The sequence below is a fragment of the Nicotiana tabacum genome, chromosome 6 (genome assembly GCF_000715075.1).
Source record: "Nicotiana tabacum cultivar K326 chromosome 6, ASM71507v2, whole genome shotgun sequence".
Taxonomy (NCBI): Eukaryota; Viridiplantae; Streptophyta; class Magnoliopsida; order Solanales; family Solanaceae; genus Nicotiana; species Nicotiana tabacum.
Genome location: NC_134085.1, coordinates 109,346,633 through 109,362,013, shown reverse-complemented (window position 1 = coordinate 109,362,013; position 15,381 = coordinate 109,346,633). Strand labels below are relative to the sequence as shown.

The window sequence follows — 15,381 nt, the reverse complement described above, 5'->3', positions numbered from 1 at the left end:
ATCCTATAGCTGTTGGTAAGGAACCAATGAGGACTGATCACAGTCTTGTGTTGTACACCACCAAATTTATGCTACTTTTTAGCTTAGTTATCCTGCTTGTCAAATGATTATAATCCAGTTTTTTAGCAAAGATGACGGATATAATTTCTGGTTCCATTTTCTTGTGACTCAGAATAGATGAGAGAGACTAGAGACGGAGTGAGGGTTGACATGTTTTCAAGTTCTGCATCTGCTGACTCTGATCTGCTTGTTCTTGACATAGATGATTTCAAGGTGACGCCTCAGATGTCATATAATGTGTATGGAAGATTATGCCAACTTAAGCTTTAGAAAGTTGGTAGTTAACTGACAGCAGCGTGTTTTACCCAATAAATGCAGGGGGAGTTCTCCTTTGATGGCTTGTTTGGTAACTTGGTGAATGAGATATTACCTTCTTATCAAGAAGAAGAATCAGACGCAGCTGAAGGCCATGATGCTCTACCAAATGGGAATTTGCGGACACCACCAGATGCGGGAAAGTCAGCACAAGGAATGTCAAGTCCGTTATTCCCTGAAGTTGATGATTTATTATCTTTATTTAAGAATTCGTGTAAACAACTGGTTGATCTCAGAAAACAGGTATAGTAAAGGATTATATGTGTATTCAGTGAGGTAATACTGTTTCTGAAGGTTTTTGATCTGATGCCTTCATATTTGATCAAAGATTGATGGGAAACTTAACAATCTTAAGAAGGAAGTTGCTGTCCAAGATACAACGCACCGCAAGACACTTTCTGAGGTTAGTTCATTGGACTGTGGTCATTATAAGATGAAGTTATAGTTCTTTTAAGGGAAATCTTTTTTCTGGAAATAGTTTTGGGGATTAGCTCATTTTAGTGCAATCTGCTCCTTTAATGGAGTAAGTTTCTTGATAGAGCAAATAAATGACAAAGTGCTGCCGAGGTAACATTTTAAATCACAGTATGTGGGGAATGTTTTCAATATACTTTTTAAATTTGTTTTATGAAAATGAGAATCGATCCACTTGGTCTGTTGTTGTCTCTTTCTTCACTTTGTACTTCTAGGGATATTAAAAAAAAGAGATGCTTTTTACCTAGATAAAGACCTCAGTTTAAGTTTGATGAAAAATGCAATGTGCAGCTGGAAAAAGGTGTAGACGGCTTGTTTGATAGCTTTGCACGGTTGGATTTGCGTATATCTAGTGTGGGTCAAACAGCTGCCAAAATAGGAGATCATCTACAGGTATAGCAGCTTAATTCCTTCTTTGCTTTTTGCAAGTCTTGTAAGCACTTGTTTTGATGCTTGATTAAGGTTAATTTCGTATGATGTTTTATGTGGAGTATAAACAATTGGTCAAATGAAAGTGTTTCGTTATGGCCAAGTGCAAGTTTGTTTGCTTCCAGAAATTCCACAGTATCCTCCCCCTTTTACTTTGCTTTCCTTCTACTAATAACGAAATGCCTACTTTTAAGAGCAGAAAGAAAAAGAAATTTTTCCTTAAGACCTAACTCCATTAGTTTGTCCATGTTGATTAATTTCCTGAGCTGTTTAATGCTGTTAGTATGTCCAATATCTACTGAATCTCTGTTTGTGTCCAGAGTGCAGATGCTCAGAGAGAAGTTGCTAGTCAGACAATAGAGCTCATAAAGGTAAACTTTTCATGACTAGCTTCGTGCATTCGGCAAAATAATCCTTGCATGTAGGGCTATTCTAGTTTCTATCCTCATGTGGAAACTGACAGTGTAAGTTGCTTTCCATTTCATAGTACTTGATGGAGTTCAATAGCAGTCCAGGAGACCTGATGGAACTTTCTCCGTTATTCTCTGATGATAGTCGTGTTGCTGAAGCTGCTTCGATTGCTCAAAAATTAAGTAAGATCCATATGCTTCCTTAATATTCTATGTGGTAAACATCATGCTTTTTTTACCTAAAAATTCTTTTACCATGATCATTTGAGCTGTCAATTGTAAAGTCCAACTCCTTACACTTATTACCTAGTAGCCAATGTATAAAGTAAGATGTATCATGGGATAAAAGAAGAAGAATCCCGGGATAAAATGCGGGATTATTTAAGATCGTGTTTGTGTGGATGTTGTTTTTCTGGTATAAGAAATCTTGGGATTAGTTATACCACAATTTGGGTATTATTTTTACACCACATTCAATATAGGATAACAATCCTGGGATAGCTAATCCCCGGGCAAAACAACCAAATGATAAAAGTGCCCCTCTCCAAAGCTCTTCTCCCAAAGTCCTTTAAGAAGGTCAAGATTAAAATTGGTATGACAGTTTATCCTAGTTTATCTATTATAAAACCAAACACAAGTTTTATATCATATCCCATATATCCCTTTTTTAATCCAAAGAAATCAAACGTCTATTGAAAAAAGTATATCCTCTAATCCCATTATTATATGATTCCCCTATTATAATCCCCAACATTATAATCCCGGTATGACTTGTTTGCAAACCAAATGACCCTTAAGAAAATTAGCTGCTTCTGAGTTTTAAGCCTCTGTATCATAATCATATGTCATTTGGCTTTTATCTGTAGTCTTATTAATAATACAGTTTATACAGTTGGCTTCCGATGTGGAGTTGTTATATCAGTGTCTTGAACCTAATCTCTGTATTCTCTATGTATCTCGTCTTTCCTCATTATTTCCTGTTCAGTTCCCTATTTTAGTTTTCAGCTATGCCCCGAGCAGCCTGGAGCTGGGTCCTCTTTTTCCTGTCTAGACCCTGATTTAGATATTTTCCTTCCTTGACTAAGCAAAGCTAACACATTGTCTCCTCATGAGGTTTTCATTGACATAACATCTTGTATCTCTGTATTTTAATCTCATAATCATGCAGGAAACTTTATGAACTTCAAATGTTTTGGCCGGTGCCATAAAATGTGTAGCGGCTCGCATTCTTTACATGTTTTCCATTACTCAGGAACATATCATATGTATGACAAATGACATAGCAGAATAGCTGACGCGAATATCCTGCTGCTCTGTGCCCGTTCTAAATTCTTTTTTGAGGGCTAGGAGGGGCATTTGAGAGTGGTTTGGTTTGACCGTTGGATTTTGCGTGTCCCAGTCAATGACCAATTGTCTTGATCACTATTCATTCTCCTCATCGCTTGTTTTACTTTAGACCTAGGTTTTTAATATCTTAAATGTACTGATGCATGCACTTTGCACAATGTTCGTTTCCATTTGAGGAGGATATCTTATCCTTCATTTCTGTGCTGTTCCTCTTTAGATAAAACAAATGGACTCGACACTGAACTCTTTGTTGGTATACAAGAGTGTAACAATATTGTATTTTCTGGCTGCAGTTACGTTCAACAATATTTTTCAAGGGATTTTCATGTTAGCACTTATTTTCTTCTTTTTCCGAAGATTTTTATAAAGATTATCTTTTGACATCTATACTATTTCAGGATCATTTGCTGAGGATGATATTGGAAGACAAAGCATGACTATCTCATCAGCTGTTGGTAATGCAACTGCGAGTAGAGGGCTGGAAGTTGCTGTTGCCAACCTCCAAGAATACTGCAATGGTACAAAATTAGCAACTTATTTATCTATATACCACTTCTACTTGTTGTATTTTGTTAGAGCTGTAAGACGGACTTTAAGGATCTCAAATCCTGCAATTGATGTTTCTTCTGCAGGGTAAATAATTTTATTAACGGAAAAGGGTCAAATATATCCCTCTACTTTCATAAATTGTTTAATTATATCCTCCGTTATACTATCCACCTCTCAGAGCCCTTACTGTTACACTTTGGGGCCAGATATACCCTTATTTTAGACGGAGTGCCACGTGTCACTACCAGATTAAATTGACCCATCCCCTTTTCCTAACCCGGTTCACTCAAAAAATCCACTACCCGACCCAAAGTCCACCCTCACAGCTTCTCTCTCTCACCTCTTTTCCTCCTCTCTTCTCCCTCGCCTCACTGTGATTTCTTCTGAAACCCATCAATTCAATGCTTAAAATAGTTAATACAAACTGTAACATTGTACTATCGTCTCTCTCAGGTGACAAATCTTTGCAAGTCTATTGTCCTACTATTAATTAGAAATAATGCTAAGCATGGACATAAAACCAGTATGTATAACCCTTTTTTTCCTGGACATATCACATTGGGAACATCGTTCCAATGCTTAGGCTAAACCAAAATTTTCAAACACAGTACTTATTCCCGCTCTCTAATTGCAAAATCAAGATTCAAGCTCTCTTAATATCTAACAGTGGAGACTATTTCGAATTCAAATTTCAATAAGCAGCTAAATGACTCAAGCTCTCAGTCTGCTCCCTAAGCCTTCGAATAGTGCTCCTTACGGTAACATTGCTAGCAATGTTCAATGTGTAACCACCACCAGCTTTCACTTGGCTGCAGTCTTTGCAACCTCAAACATCAACAACTTTCCTCTTGACGGATTTGATAAAGAAAAGGAAAATATGAGAAAAGAGAGCAATGACTCGCCAGAAAAATGTATTTCCGGTCAAATCCAGTAAAATCTGGAGCCGAAACTTTCAGATCTCCGGTCTCTTGTATGTATTTCTCCAGATCTCTGTGTAAATGTGTTTGTAGGTATAGAGAAAGGGGAAGAAAAAGTGCGAGGTGACAAATCTAAAGGTTCTCCATGGTTTCTGGTGAGTTCGCTGGTGGACATTCCGCCATGGTTACAACAGTGAGAAGAGAGGAGGAAATGGTTACAACAGTGAGAAGAGAGGAGGAAAAGAGGTGAGAGGGAGAAGCAATGGGGTGGACTTTGGGCCAGGTAATGTGTTTTTTTTAAGTGAATCGGGTTAGAAAAAAAAAAGGGATGGGTCAATTAATCTGGTAGTGACACGTGGCACTCCATCTAAAATAAGGGTATATCTGGCCCCAAAGTGTAACCATAGGGGCTCTGAGGGGTGGATAGTATAACGGAGGGTATAATTAAACAATTTATGAAAGTAGAGGGATATATTTGACACTTTTCCGTTTTATTAATGATGGAGAATTTCCGTATACAAGCCGTACACAAATAATAGAGAACCTACACACTCCATCTTCTATTATAGGAAATTCTTGGGTGCAGCGAAAAGATACTAGGAACAAGAGACTATTTTTTAATGTTACAAAATAAATTTCAAACCGTTCAGACGATCTCTTGTTCCTCTCTTTCCTACATGAGGGCTAATGGAACAACATCCCATGCCTTCAGTCTTCTTTTCCTCCTTCTAAAAGCTCCATTGTGTAATGCCTCCTTCACTGTTCCCGTCATCACCCGCTGTACTTCAAACCAATCTAGAACCACCCACCAGAAATGTGCAGCCACCTGACAATTTAACGGAAGATGGTCTACGTCTTCACCCAAATATATGCGCATGGTACACCAATTGATATAAGTGATCCCTATCTCTCAGGTTTTCTGCTGTTAGTATCACTCCCCCTTGCTGCGAACCACGTGAAGAGACAAACCTTCATAGACGCCCTTGGGACCCGAATTGACAGGTGTGGGAAGCTCGACTTCTCTCTCACTAACTTTGGTAGTCAGACTTAACTATGAATAGACAATCCCTGCTCCCCCCCCCACACACACACACCCCACTAATCTGATATTGCTTCTGGTGCATGCTGCCTGCACAGTAGCTCGACCAGGTTTTGAAATTCCCCTATCTCTCAATCTTGAAGGTTGCTTCTAAATCTCATCCCAATGAACTCCCCCTCTCCCATCCCAAGTGTCATACAAATTTGTTGGACTGTCAACTCTATATGGCACAAAACTAAATGTTGTGAAAGGCAAGCCTCAACTCACCCTCTCCAATTTCTATTCTATTTAATAAGATGGCCTGTTTGAAGGTAACAGGTATTCAGTGGATTAATCTAGGTGTCTGCAAGTTGGCCTAGATACTACTGACATCAATACGGAAATAAAAGACACGGTGTGTGTGTGTGTATATATATATGCTAGTATGGACCCCGTGTAAGCCTGAATTGATGTAGCTAAGAGTGCTGGTGTTTTTATTCGAAAGAATTACAAGAAAATACACATGACTTCACACCATAACAAAAAATGGCCCATGTTTTTAAGTTTTACCCCACCTAGCCTATATTGTACATATTTTGAAAACACTAGCTCTTGCAAATTCAAAATATGTGTTCTTACAACCATTGCTTCTAAAAGCTATGGAGTTAAATCTGTGCTCACAACCATTATTTTCACTCTCTCTTCTTCTCACTTTTTTTTACATATGCTTCAAGGGGCCATCCGCCATTACTGCTTCTCCCCTATAGCACCTGGTTGCAATGTAAAAAAATTGAAGAGTAGAAGTCCACCATTAAAGGGCATTAAAAGCTTTGGTTTAAAAAATAGAATTTCTTGTAATTCTTAGTTGTTTGGATTGAGTATTGTTCCAATTGATTGAAAATATCAAAAGGAGTTCAAAGTTTAAATTTGAAGTGATTTGGAGTAGATTTGAGCAAGATTTGAGTTAAATTTCAGAAAAAACGCAAGGAAGAAGACGAAGTCAGTTTTTTGTATAATTATGTATAATCTTGTATAATAGTGTATATGAGTGTATAAACACATCGTATACACTATTATACACTTTTATACACCTTTATACAAACGTCTGTAGAAGAACTTCTTTCACGATTTTCAGTTGCAATTCCTATTCAAAACCAGTCCAAATCTCCATTAAATGACTTCAAATTTTATATACAACCTCCTTATACTATTTCTAACAAGTCTAAATAACACCCACTCCAAATTTCTCACAAAATCAAATTCGGAATTTAAATCCACATATTTAAGCTTGTTAAAATCTAATTTTCACCATCCAAATGGATTTGGTTTGTTGAACTAATATTTGAGTCACAATTACTAATTCGAAAGTTAACTTAAAAGCTTGAGCAATCCTTTTTAAAAATTAAATGGTAATTTTGAGAACCTATTAGAGTTGGATGTTGAATCTTAGCCTATTATTTTTGGGCTAGTTGGTTGTAAATTAAAATATGGGCTATAAAATTGAAAAATGGGGAGCCCAATTGTTCTTATGTGAAATTATCCCTTTTTATTGAAGAATTACCCAACAAAATTGATTGAGTTTTTATGTATCTGTTTTAACTCATTGAGGTTGAACTAGCAATCATTGGTTTTGTCTGGTGTTCTTTATTAAGAAAAAAGTGATATTGGTATGAACTGAATTAGGAACCATTACTTGGGTATGAAATACCTCTTTTCTCATGTGTCTCTTATGAAGCAGACACATAGTACTGTAGTTTAAGATCTGTCTTAGGTAATTCTAAGGAAGGTTTTATGTTCTCTCATGCGGGCAGCTTTTTGTCTGTTCATCCTTGTTTTCTTTATGCAGTTCTTCTTTGGAGATTAAGACTTAGTTGTTGTTATACTTGCGTTAGGTTTGTCGTCAAAAGCCTCTCTATCCTATTTAGAGACATATATGTCCATGTAAGAGTAATTGTGCAATCTAGAGAACCTTTAGATAACCCTTAATTTGTCCTAAAAGACAGGTTGTCTTGTATTGAAAAGAAATAGGCCTGATGGAGACATGGAGTGTAATAGATACAGAGGATTCATATTTGGGATCTAGAAGTAGTTGATTGATTGATAGTATATATTGCATGCACGATTTGTAGAGTGATAATGTTGAGAAGATAACATTTATAGAAATTCGTTGGCAACTTACTGATTGGGAAAATAATAAAGAAGTGAGGACTCTCCTTATTATTCGTCTTTATTTTCTTACTGGCCTTCTAACCTACAAATTTAATAGTATTTGCTTTTTGTTAAAGGACATATTAAGTTTCTTCGTATTTGGTGCCTGTAGAGTTGGAAAACAGGTTACTAGCTCGATTTGATGCGGCTTCACAGAAGCGGGAGTTGTCTACAATGCGGGAATGTGCAAAAATTCTGTCGCAGGTAAACCAAGTAAATCACGTAGACCTATAGTTTTGTTCCTCTGGTTAAAGCTCCATATGTAAAGTCCTATTGAAAATAAGTTGAGTTGATCATAATCTAGAAAAAGAGCTTGGAGCTTTACAAAGTGGTTATTAAGTTTTTCATTCTTGATCCCCATTGGTTGCTTCTCTTTTGAACCATCTGATGTTTCCATTGTGTACTTAGAGTCAAATATCATATTCTAGGTTATTTACATTTCAGAAAAAAATTCAGCTTTTGACGTGTTACTTTTGGATAGCAGTTTAATAGGGGTACCAGTGCTATGCAACACTATGTGGGATTATGTCCAATGTTCGATGTGGAGGTCATGAATGCAGATGCTGAATTGGTTCTTGGAGATCAGGGTGCCCAGCCCAGCCCTAGCAATGTCGCGCGTGGTCTTTCTTCAATTTTTAAAGAGATTACAGGTTATCAATGACAAATTGATCTGAAAATCAAACAGTGGTTCTCTTTTTAGTACATGCCTCCTGACGCCTTGGATTTACTTTCAGAGACTGTGCGGAAAGAAGCAGCCACTATTGCAGCCGTTTTTCCTTCCCCAAACGATGTAATGTCAATACTGGTTCAGGTATGGGTGGGTTACTACTGGCGTTGTGCTTGAGGTAGATTAGTTCTAGAATTATCTTCCTCTGGTGCGATGATGTTTCCAGTATATCAGAGTGATTTTGCTAATTCTTGACTTGTTATATGACCAACATGCTTTCCGATGAATATTCACTGATTTTTCTGTAACGTTGCTCCCTATTTAATGTTTTGAGCTTCCTCCACGTCATCTGCTATTCTGTATTGGTTCTGGTTGCCATTCAAGTAAAATGATTGCCTAAATGCGTTACTGCAAAAAATGTATTGTGATTTGTGAATTGTGATTTAGTGACTAATCTGTGGTGGTTGTTCAGCGTGTTTTGGAGGATCGTGTTCCAAAGCTTCTTGAGAAACTCTTACTGAAGCCGTCTCTTGTCAGCGCACCTCCCATGGAAGAAGGAGGACTTATATTAGTGAGTAACATGACAAGAGATTTTCTTCTAAGGTGCTGATTGACAGGGAAAGAATGACCCACTAATTGATCCTTTTCCTGTTCATTTTTGTGCATTCAGTATCTCAGATTGCTAGCCGTGGCATATGAGAAGACACAGGAGCTTGCAAGAGATTTACGTGGGGTAGGGTGTGGCGACTTGGATGTTGAAGGTAGAAATGCCTTCCATCATCTCAACTTCGCAAACATCTTTTTTAACTTTTTTGTTGTGTGAATGTGCTGGAACCTCCAAGTGAAGAATACAAACACTGGTACACAGTACATAACTGCTTTTCATTTGGATTACATATTGCTTCAAAATGATATATTGAGGATGTACTTTTATGGAGACATGTATAAGCCAAAAAATTATAAGTATTCTTTAATGGAAAATTTTAAAGTGTCTTGACACTGAAATCACTTTGTTAACTAGGATGCAGAAATAATAAGGGCTGTGACAAATCTCTAAAGCCCTACACAATAAGAATAAGGTATTGCTATTGGATGTAAAATAGAAGATTTACCTCAATTCCGTTGCAGAACGTTCATTTCCTCGTCAAGAGGAGGTGAAAAGACACTGAAGATAGCAGAAAAAACAATATAAGAATGGCAGAAGGATAAGCAGTTAATCAATTTGGTCCACTAGGCTGGGAAGAAAGATGATAAAGTTGTTCTTTCTTTTTTCCCCCCTTCTGGCGTAAAGGAAGAAGATCAATTAATTGAATTGGAGGTAGAAGCAAAAGAAGGAAGACCGGATATCTTCTACCATTGAATGGGAAAAAAGAAGGTACCGCATGGCTAGTGAAGCTTGGTGGTAAATAACGATTGTTGAAGAAACTTGAGTTCCTTCCTTACCACCAAAAGTTATATATCACTAAGAAATAGGTTGATGACAAAAAGCTGAAGTCTTGGACAATCCCTCACTTGTTCTTTTTCTCCTTTTTAATAATTTTTTTCTTTCATTCCAAGTATTATCTGTTTTCTCTAGCTATTGATAGTTGGAAAATAAAGAAAAGAGAAAAGATATATTGATGAGTTGATGTTATGGTAAATACACAATACACCTTTTATAGGTGTCAACCATGATAATACACATATAAATTCGACTAATGCTGGACAATATCTTATGTGAGAACTTGACACTTCTAATATTTGGGGGAGGTTAAGAGGGAATTAGTCGAGTTAGCAATAGCTCAGGAGACTAGTTGGCGGTAAAAATCGAGGGCGCTCTGGTCAAAGGAGGGGGATTCGAATACTAAGTTTTCCACAGGGTGGCGGTTGCCAATCGAAGGAGAAACTTCATAGAGTCCTTAGTTGTGGATGGGGTGAGGATTGAGGGAGATGAGGAGGTAAAAGGGGCGATAGTGGGGTTTTATGAGAACTTATTCAAAGAGGAAGTTAGTTGGAGGCCGACTTTGGGGGAAGGGGGGGGGAATAGAGTTCAACCACATAGGGGAGGGAGACAATGAGCGGCTAGAAAGGGCTTTCGAGGAGGAGGAGGTGCACGAGGCTGTGTCGAGTTGTGCTGGTAATAAGGCCCCCGGGCCTGATGGTTTCTCCTTGGCCTTCTTCCAGCTCTGTTGGGACACCATCAAGGGGGAGTTGAGGGAAGCCATTGAATACTTCCATGTGAATGGTGTTTTTGAGAGAAGCATCAATGCTTCTTTTATCACTATTGTGCCTGAGAAAGAATGTGCATCTTGTATAAGAGACTACAGGCCTATTAGTCTTGTGGGGAACATTTACAAGATTATTTCTAAAGTGCTTTCCAACAGACTCAAGAAGGTTTTTGACGTGTCTGTTTCGTCCTCCCAGAATGCGTTTGTGGAAGGTAGGCAAATCCTGGATGCTGCTTTGGTGGCAAATGAACTTATAGATTCCAGAAGGAAAAATAGAGAACCCGGCTTACTATGCTAGTTGGACCTTGAGAAGGCTTCCTGGATTTCATTATGATGCAGATAGGGTTTGGGGCAAGATGGAGGGGATGGATCAAGTTCTGCATTTCCTTAGTCAGATTCTCTGTCCTGGTTAATGGTAGCCCGTGTGGTTTCTTTGGCAGCTCCAGGGGTCTCAGGCAAGGTGACCCCCTATCCCCCGTGCTATTCATTCTAGTGATGGATGCTCTAAGTAAAATGATGGACCGTGCGGCGGGCGGTGACTTCTTGAGAGGATTCTCAGCTCCGATCGGGGTGCTCTAGTGCCCGAAGAGTCTCTAATTTGCTCTTTGCGGATGACACCCTGGTCTTCTGTGATGCCGATATGGATCAGTTGACCTACCTGAAGCAAGTCTTGCAGTGGTTTCAGATATTATCAAGACTCAAAATCAACCTCGGCAAGTGTGAGATTTTCCTGGTGGGTGAGGTTACTAACATTGATGCTTTGTCTTATATTCTCAAATGTAAGGTGGGCTCCCTTCCCACTACTTACCTTGGTCTCCCATTGGGCGCTTCGCATAAGGATACTACGGTCTGGAATCCAGTGATCGAAAGGTTTGAAAAAAGATTAGCAGGCTGACAGAAACGATACTTGTCTAAAGGCGGTAAGGAAGTGCTTATTAAAAGCACTTTATCGAGTATGCCCACCTATTACTTGTCTTTGTTGCAAGCTCCCGTGAGCATCACAGAAAAACTGGAGCGGCTTCAAAAGAATTTTCTTTGGGATGCGGCGGATGGAACTAGAAAGTTTCATCCGGTGAATTGGCAGACAGTCACTTCCCAAAAGAAGTGGAGTGGACTTGGGAGTAAAAGATCTTAGGGTATTCAACAGAGCTTTGTTAGGGAAGTGGCTGTGGAGATTCGGGGTAGAAGAGCATGCTCCATGGAGGGAGGTCATAGTAGAAAAGTACGATTCCACGGGAGGGGGTTGGAGGACCAAGGCAATCATAGCACCTTTCGGGTGTAGCATGTGGAGGAGCATCATGAAGAATGGGAAGCCTTCAGTGGCAACATCACTTACAGGGTGGGAGATGAAAGGAGAATCAGCTTTTGGAATCATACTGAGGGTCTCCTTCCCCCACGTCTTCAGGGTTTCAAACCAGAAGAAATTGGTGGTTCAACAAATTCGTAAGGAGCATGAAGGGGGGGTAGTATGGGACCTCTCATTTAGAAGGAACATGCAAGATTGGGAGATTGCGGAGCTCCAAGATTTGTTGACACTGCTATATGGGCAAGACACGCCCCATCCATCTGGTGATTCTTGGAGATGGGGTTTGCGTGGCGATGGTTTGTTCACCGTAAAGTCCTTTTACCAGAGCATGTTGGTGAGAGAGGAGGCCACTTTTCCATACTCCTCGATCTGGATTCCTAAGGCGCCCACGAAGGTGTGCTTTTTTGCATGGCTAGCGGCGAGGGGAGTGATTTTGACTGCTGAAAACCTGCGAAAGAGAGTAATTACACTTGTTAGTTGGTGCTACATGTGTAAAAGCTCAGGGGAAGAAGTTGATCATCTTTTGTTGCATTGCCCTGTGTCCTCGGCTTTGTGGAGGGCAATCCTGAATCTTTTTGGTGTTCAATGGGTGATGCCAAGTTCTGCAAAGGAAATGTTATATGGTTGAGCCAGTTTCCGTAGGAGAAGAAAGCAAAAGGCGTGGAAGTTCGCTCCGTTAGCTCTCATGTGGATAGTTTGGGGGGAGAGAAATAGGAGAGCTTTTGAGGGGATTGAGTCTCCTTTTTCACATCTTAAGAATAGTCTTTTATCTTTGATCGCTTTTTGGTGCACTCATATAGCCCCTACTTGTATAGAAAATTGGGCGTCTTTTGTAGTGAATCATATTCTGCTGTAAATTCTCTACTTTTTGGTATACCTCCCGTATACGGGAGTTCTCTCCCTTTTGATTAATACAATTTTACCTTATCAAAAAAAAAATATTCTACTTCTAACACCTGACATGTCCCTTTGAAATTAAAGTGGGAAAACCAATTTGAGTTTGCTTATTATGAAAGTATAAAGTACTTGATCAACGATATGGTTGCCAGAGATCTTGCTGGACAATTGCCGGAAAAGTTATGATTATTGGAATCTTAGTGGAAAAGGTTTAGTCTTGGGGATCTTGTGGAAAAATTTATGCTAGAACTATGGTATGGAAAGACGCGGGTGTCGCTGGGACAGTCATCAGAATGAGACATGGTACTGCCAAATGATAATCGAAAAGGAGGCACAATGATCTGAAATGGTCACCTCAAGAGAAATACAGTACCATTAGAACAGTTGCCGGCAAAAGGCACTGTGCTGTCGAAGCACTAATCAGAGAGGGCACGTACTGCAGGAATGGTCAATAAAGGATGGTAGGCCGAAATGTCACCAAAATTAAGAGTGAGTGGTGCCACGAGCACGGGCACGGTACTAAAATTATGAAAGAGTAAAAAACATTAGTCAGCTGACCTGCCATGTAGACAGAAGCTACCTAGATCTTTACCTAGAAGAGGATTGATATCTAGTGAGAAAATAAAGATAAGAGATGAGATATACTGATGATTTAATGATTGGATAAATAAAAGAAGCACCGCTTTATAGGTGTTAACCACGTTATGCGCATGTTATCTTTCCAATGTTGGACAATATCCTACTTTAGAACTGGACACTTCTAATATTTTATTTCTAACTTTTAACATTCTAACATTGATCAATTATAATGTCCTAGTTGCTGAGTGTTTATCTGAAGTATAGAACTAAACTACAATGGGGAATATGTAGATGTAAATACCAAATCTTAAACCTGTCCTTTCTTGTGTTATCCTAAGTTAGTCTTTGCGTCTGCTTGAGTTCCAAAAAAGTACAGAATATTTGATTGGTAAAATCAAATATTTGTTCTGCAACACTTTTTGGTGAAGAAATTTTCTACTGTTTAAATGGTCTCGAAAGAAGCAGGTGCTGTTTCCTTTTTTCTATTATACTTGATTATGCCTTTGGTATATGTCCGTTACATTCTCATGTAGTTTTTTCCTCTTGTTACAGGGTTAACGGAATCTCTGTTTCTACCACACAAAGACATATACATCGAGTATGAGCAGGCCTCTCTTAGACAACTTTACAAAGCTAAGGTTGGGACAGTCTGTCTCTTAGTGGTCTATCTCTATCATCTTAACCTCAGGATATATCTCTATCTAGTCCTCTCTTTCTTTTTGCCCTTTTTTTCATCCTCTAAGTCGCAGAAGAAAAATTTAAGAAGAGACTTTTACACCATAGAGGTAAATAACTGCTGAAATAACACTCTAAATATTAACATGTCTGCTATCCAATATTTTATTTGGTTGTGAGGATAAATTAAATGGAGATTGAAGCACTGTAAAGAGAAAGACAACAGATTTATTGACTGGCAACTTGCTATGTTAGCTGGTTCTGTGAAATCTTGAAATTATTTCCTTGCAGAGACCAAATAAGCTGCAATAGGATGACTTTGGGTGGATTTTAACCTAATCTATTTACATTAAGTACATTAGTTTAGCTGACTCACTTATGTTTTTCTGGAAACCATTAAAAAATCTTGAGCTTCTAGAGGTACAACCTTAGCAGAAAAAGATCGTTATTAGTGGCATGAACTTGCAGCAAGCTGTTTAACTCAGTGTTTATGGAAGCTTTCCACCTTTAACATATTATGTTGACATGTACTCATGAACTAGTGTAAACACACTTTGGTTACACTTTGCAGATGGAGGAGCTGCGTACTGAAGGCCAGCAATCCTCTGAGTCATCTGGAACAATTGGACGCTCAAAAGGTGCTTCAATGGCATCCTCTCACCAGCAAATTTCTGTCACTGTGGTGACAGAGTTTGTGCGTTGGAATGAAGAAGCAGTATCCAGATGCACTTTGTTTTCATCACAGGTATATGTGACATATGTTTCAAGATGTTGCACGAGCTACAACTTACTCTTTCTTGGAATGCAAATACCTCCAAGATGGCGGGGAACAGCTTCTTGATTTAAAAAATTAAGCTTAGTGGAAGATCCAAAAAATATATATTGCGTTGTGCCTGAATGCTCAGTGAATTTACAAATTTCATATGTAGCCTTTTCGGTTTGACGGACTCTCTGTAATAAATCTTGATAGTGAGAGAAGGGTTCGAGAGTGGATGCCAGTGGTTATTTCATTTTATTCAGAGAGATAGAGAGAGGGAGGGAGGAGGAGGGAGATGCAGTCTTTCTTGTCCTCATCATGATGCTTTTTAGAGAAATTTGCTGTAGAAGTGGGAAGAGATACCAGATACTTGGAAACAATGTAATTTTACTAGTTTCCTTCTTTATAGAAAAACTGAATCAAGGATAAAATTTAGTTTTTTTTTTTTTTTTTTCTTGCACTTATTGTTGCAAGGATTTCATTCTGGCTTATCCGATATATTTCGGCAAACTGTGATGTAGAAAAGATTGGCATGCTAACTTCATCTGTATTACTCTGAACTTCAT

The 15,381-nt window shown here is 38.7% G+C and overlaps 1 protein-coding gene across 4 annotated transcripts in view; it reads left to right on the top strand.

Annotated features, from left to right (window-relative positions):
- Positions 1–15,381, top strand: part of LOC107832087 (exocyst complex component SEC10b-like) — a 29,708-nt gene that overhangs the window by 7,327 nt on the left and 7,000 nt on the right. For 2 of the 4 annotated variants that reach the window (XM_075255130.1, XM_075255132.1), the window contains exons 2-15: positions 173–273; positions 379–618; positions 704–778; positions 1,141–1,242; positions 1,599–1,649; positions 1,766–1,871; positions 3,434–3,553; positions 7,840–7,931; positions 8,212–8,377; positions 8,462–8,538; positions 8,867–8,965; positions 9,065–9,155; positions 13,936–14,021; positions 14,630–14,803. In XM_075255130.1, coding sequence (XP_075111231.1) covers positions 178–273; positions 379–618; positions 704–778; positions 1,141–1,242; positions 1,599–1,649; positions 1,766–1,871; positions 3,434–3,553; positions 7,840–7,931; positions 8,212–8,377; positions 8,462–8,538; positions 8,867–8,965; positions 9,065–9,155; positions 13,936–14,021; positions 14,630–14,803 — 1,575 coding nt within the window. In that variant the 5' untranslated portion in view covers positions 173–177. The remainder of the gene's footprint in view (positions 1–172; positions 274–378; positions 619–703; positions 779–1,140; positions 1,243–1,598; positions 1,650–1,765; positions 1,872–3,433; positions 3,554–7,839; positions 7,932–8,211; positions 8,378–8,461; positions 8,539–8,866; positions 8,966–9,064; positions 9,156–13,935; positions 14,022–14,629; positions 14,804–15,381) is intronic. The other 2 variants (XM_075255131.1, XM_075255133.1) reach the window with 1 other exon arrangement.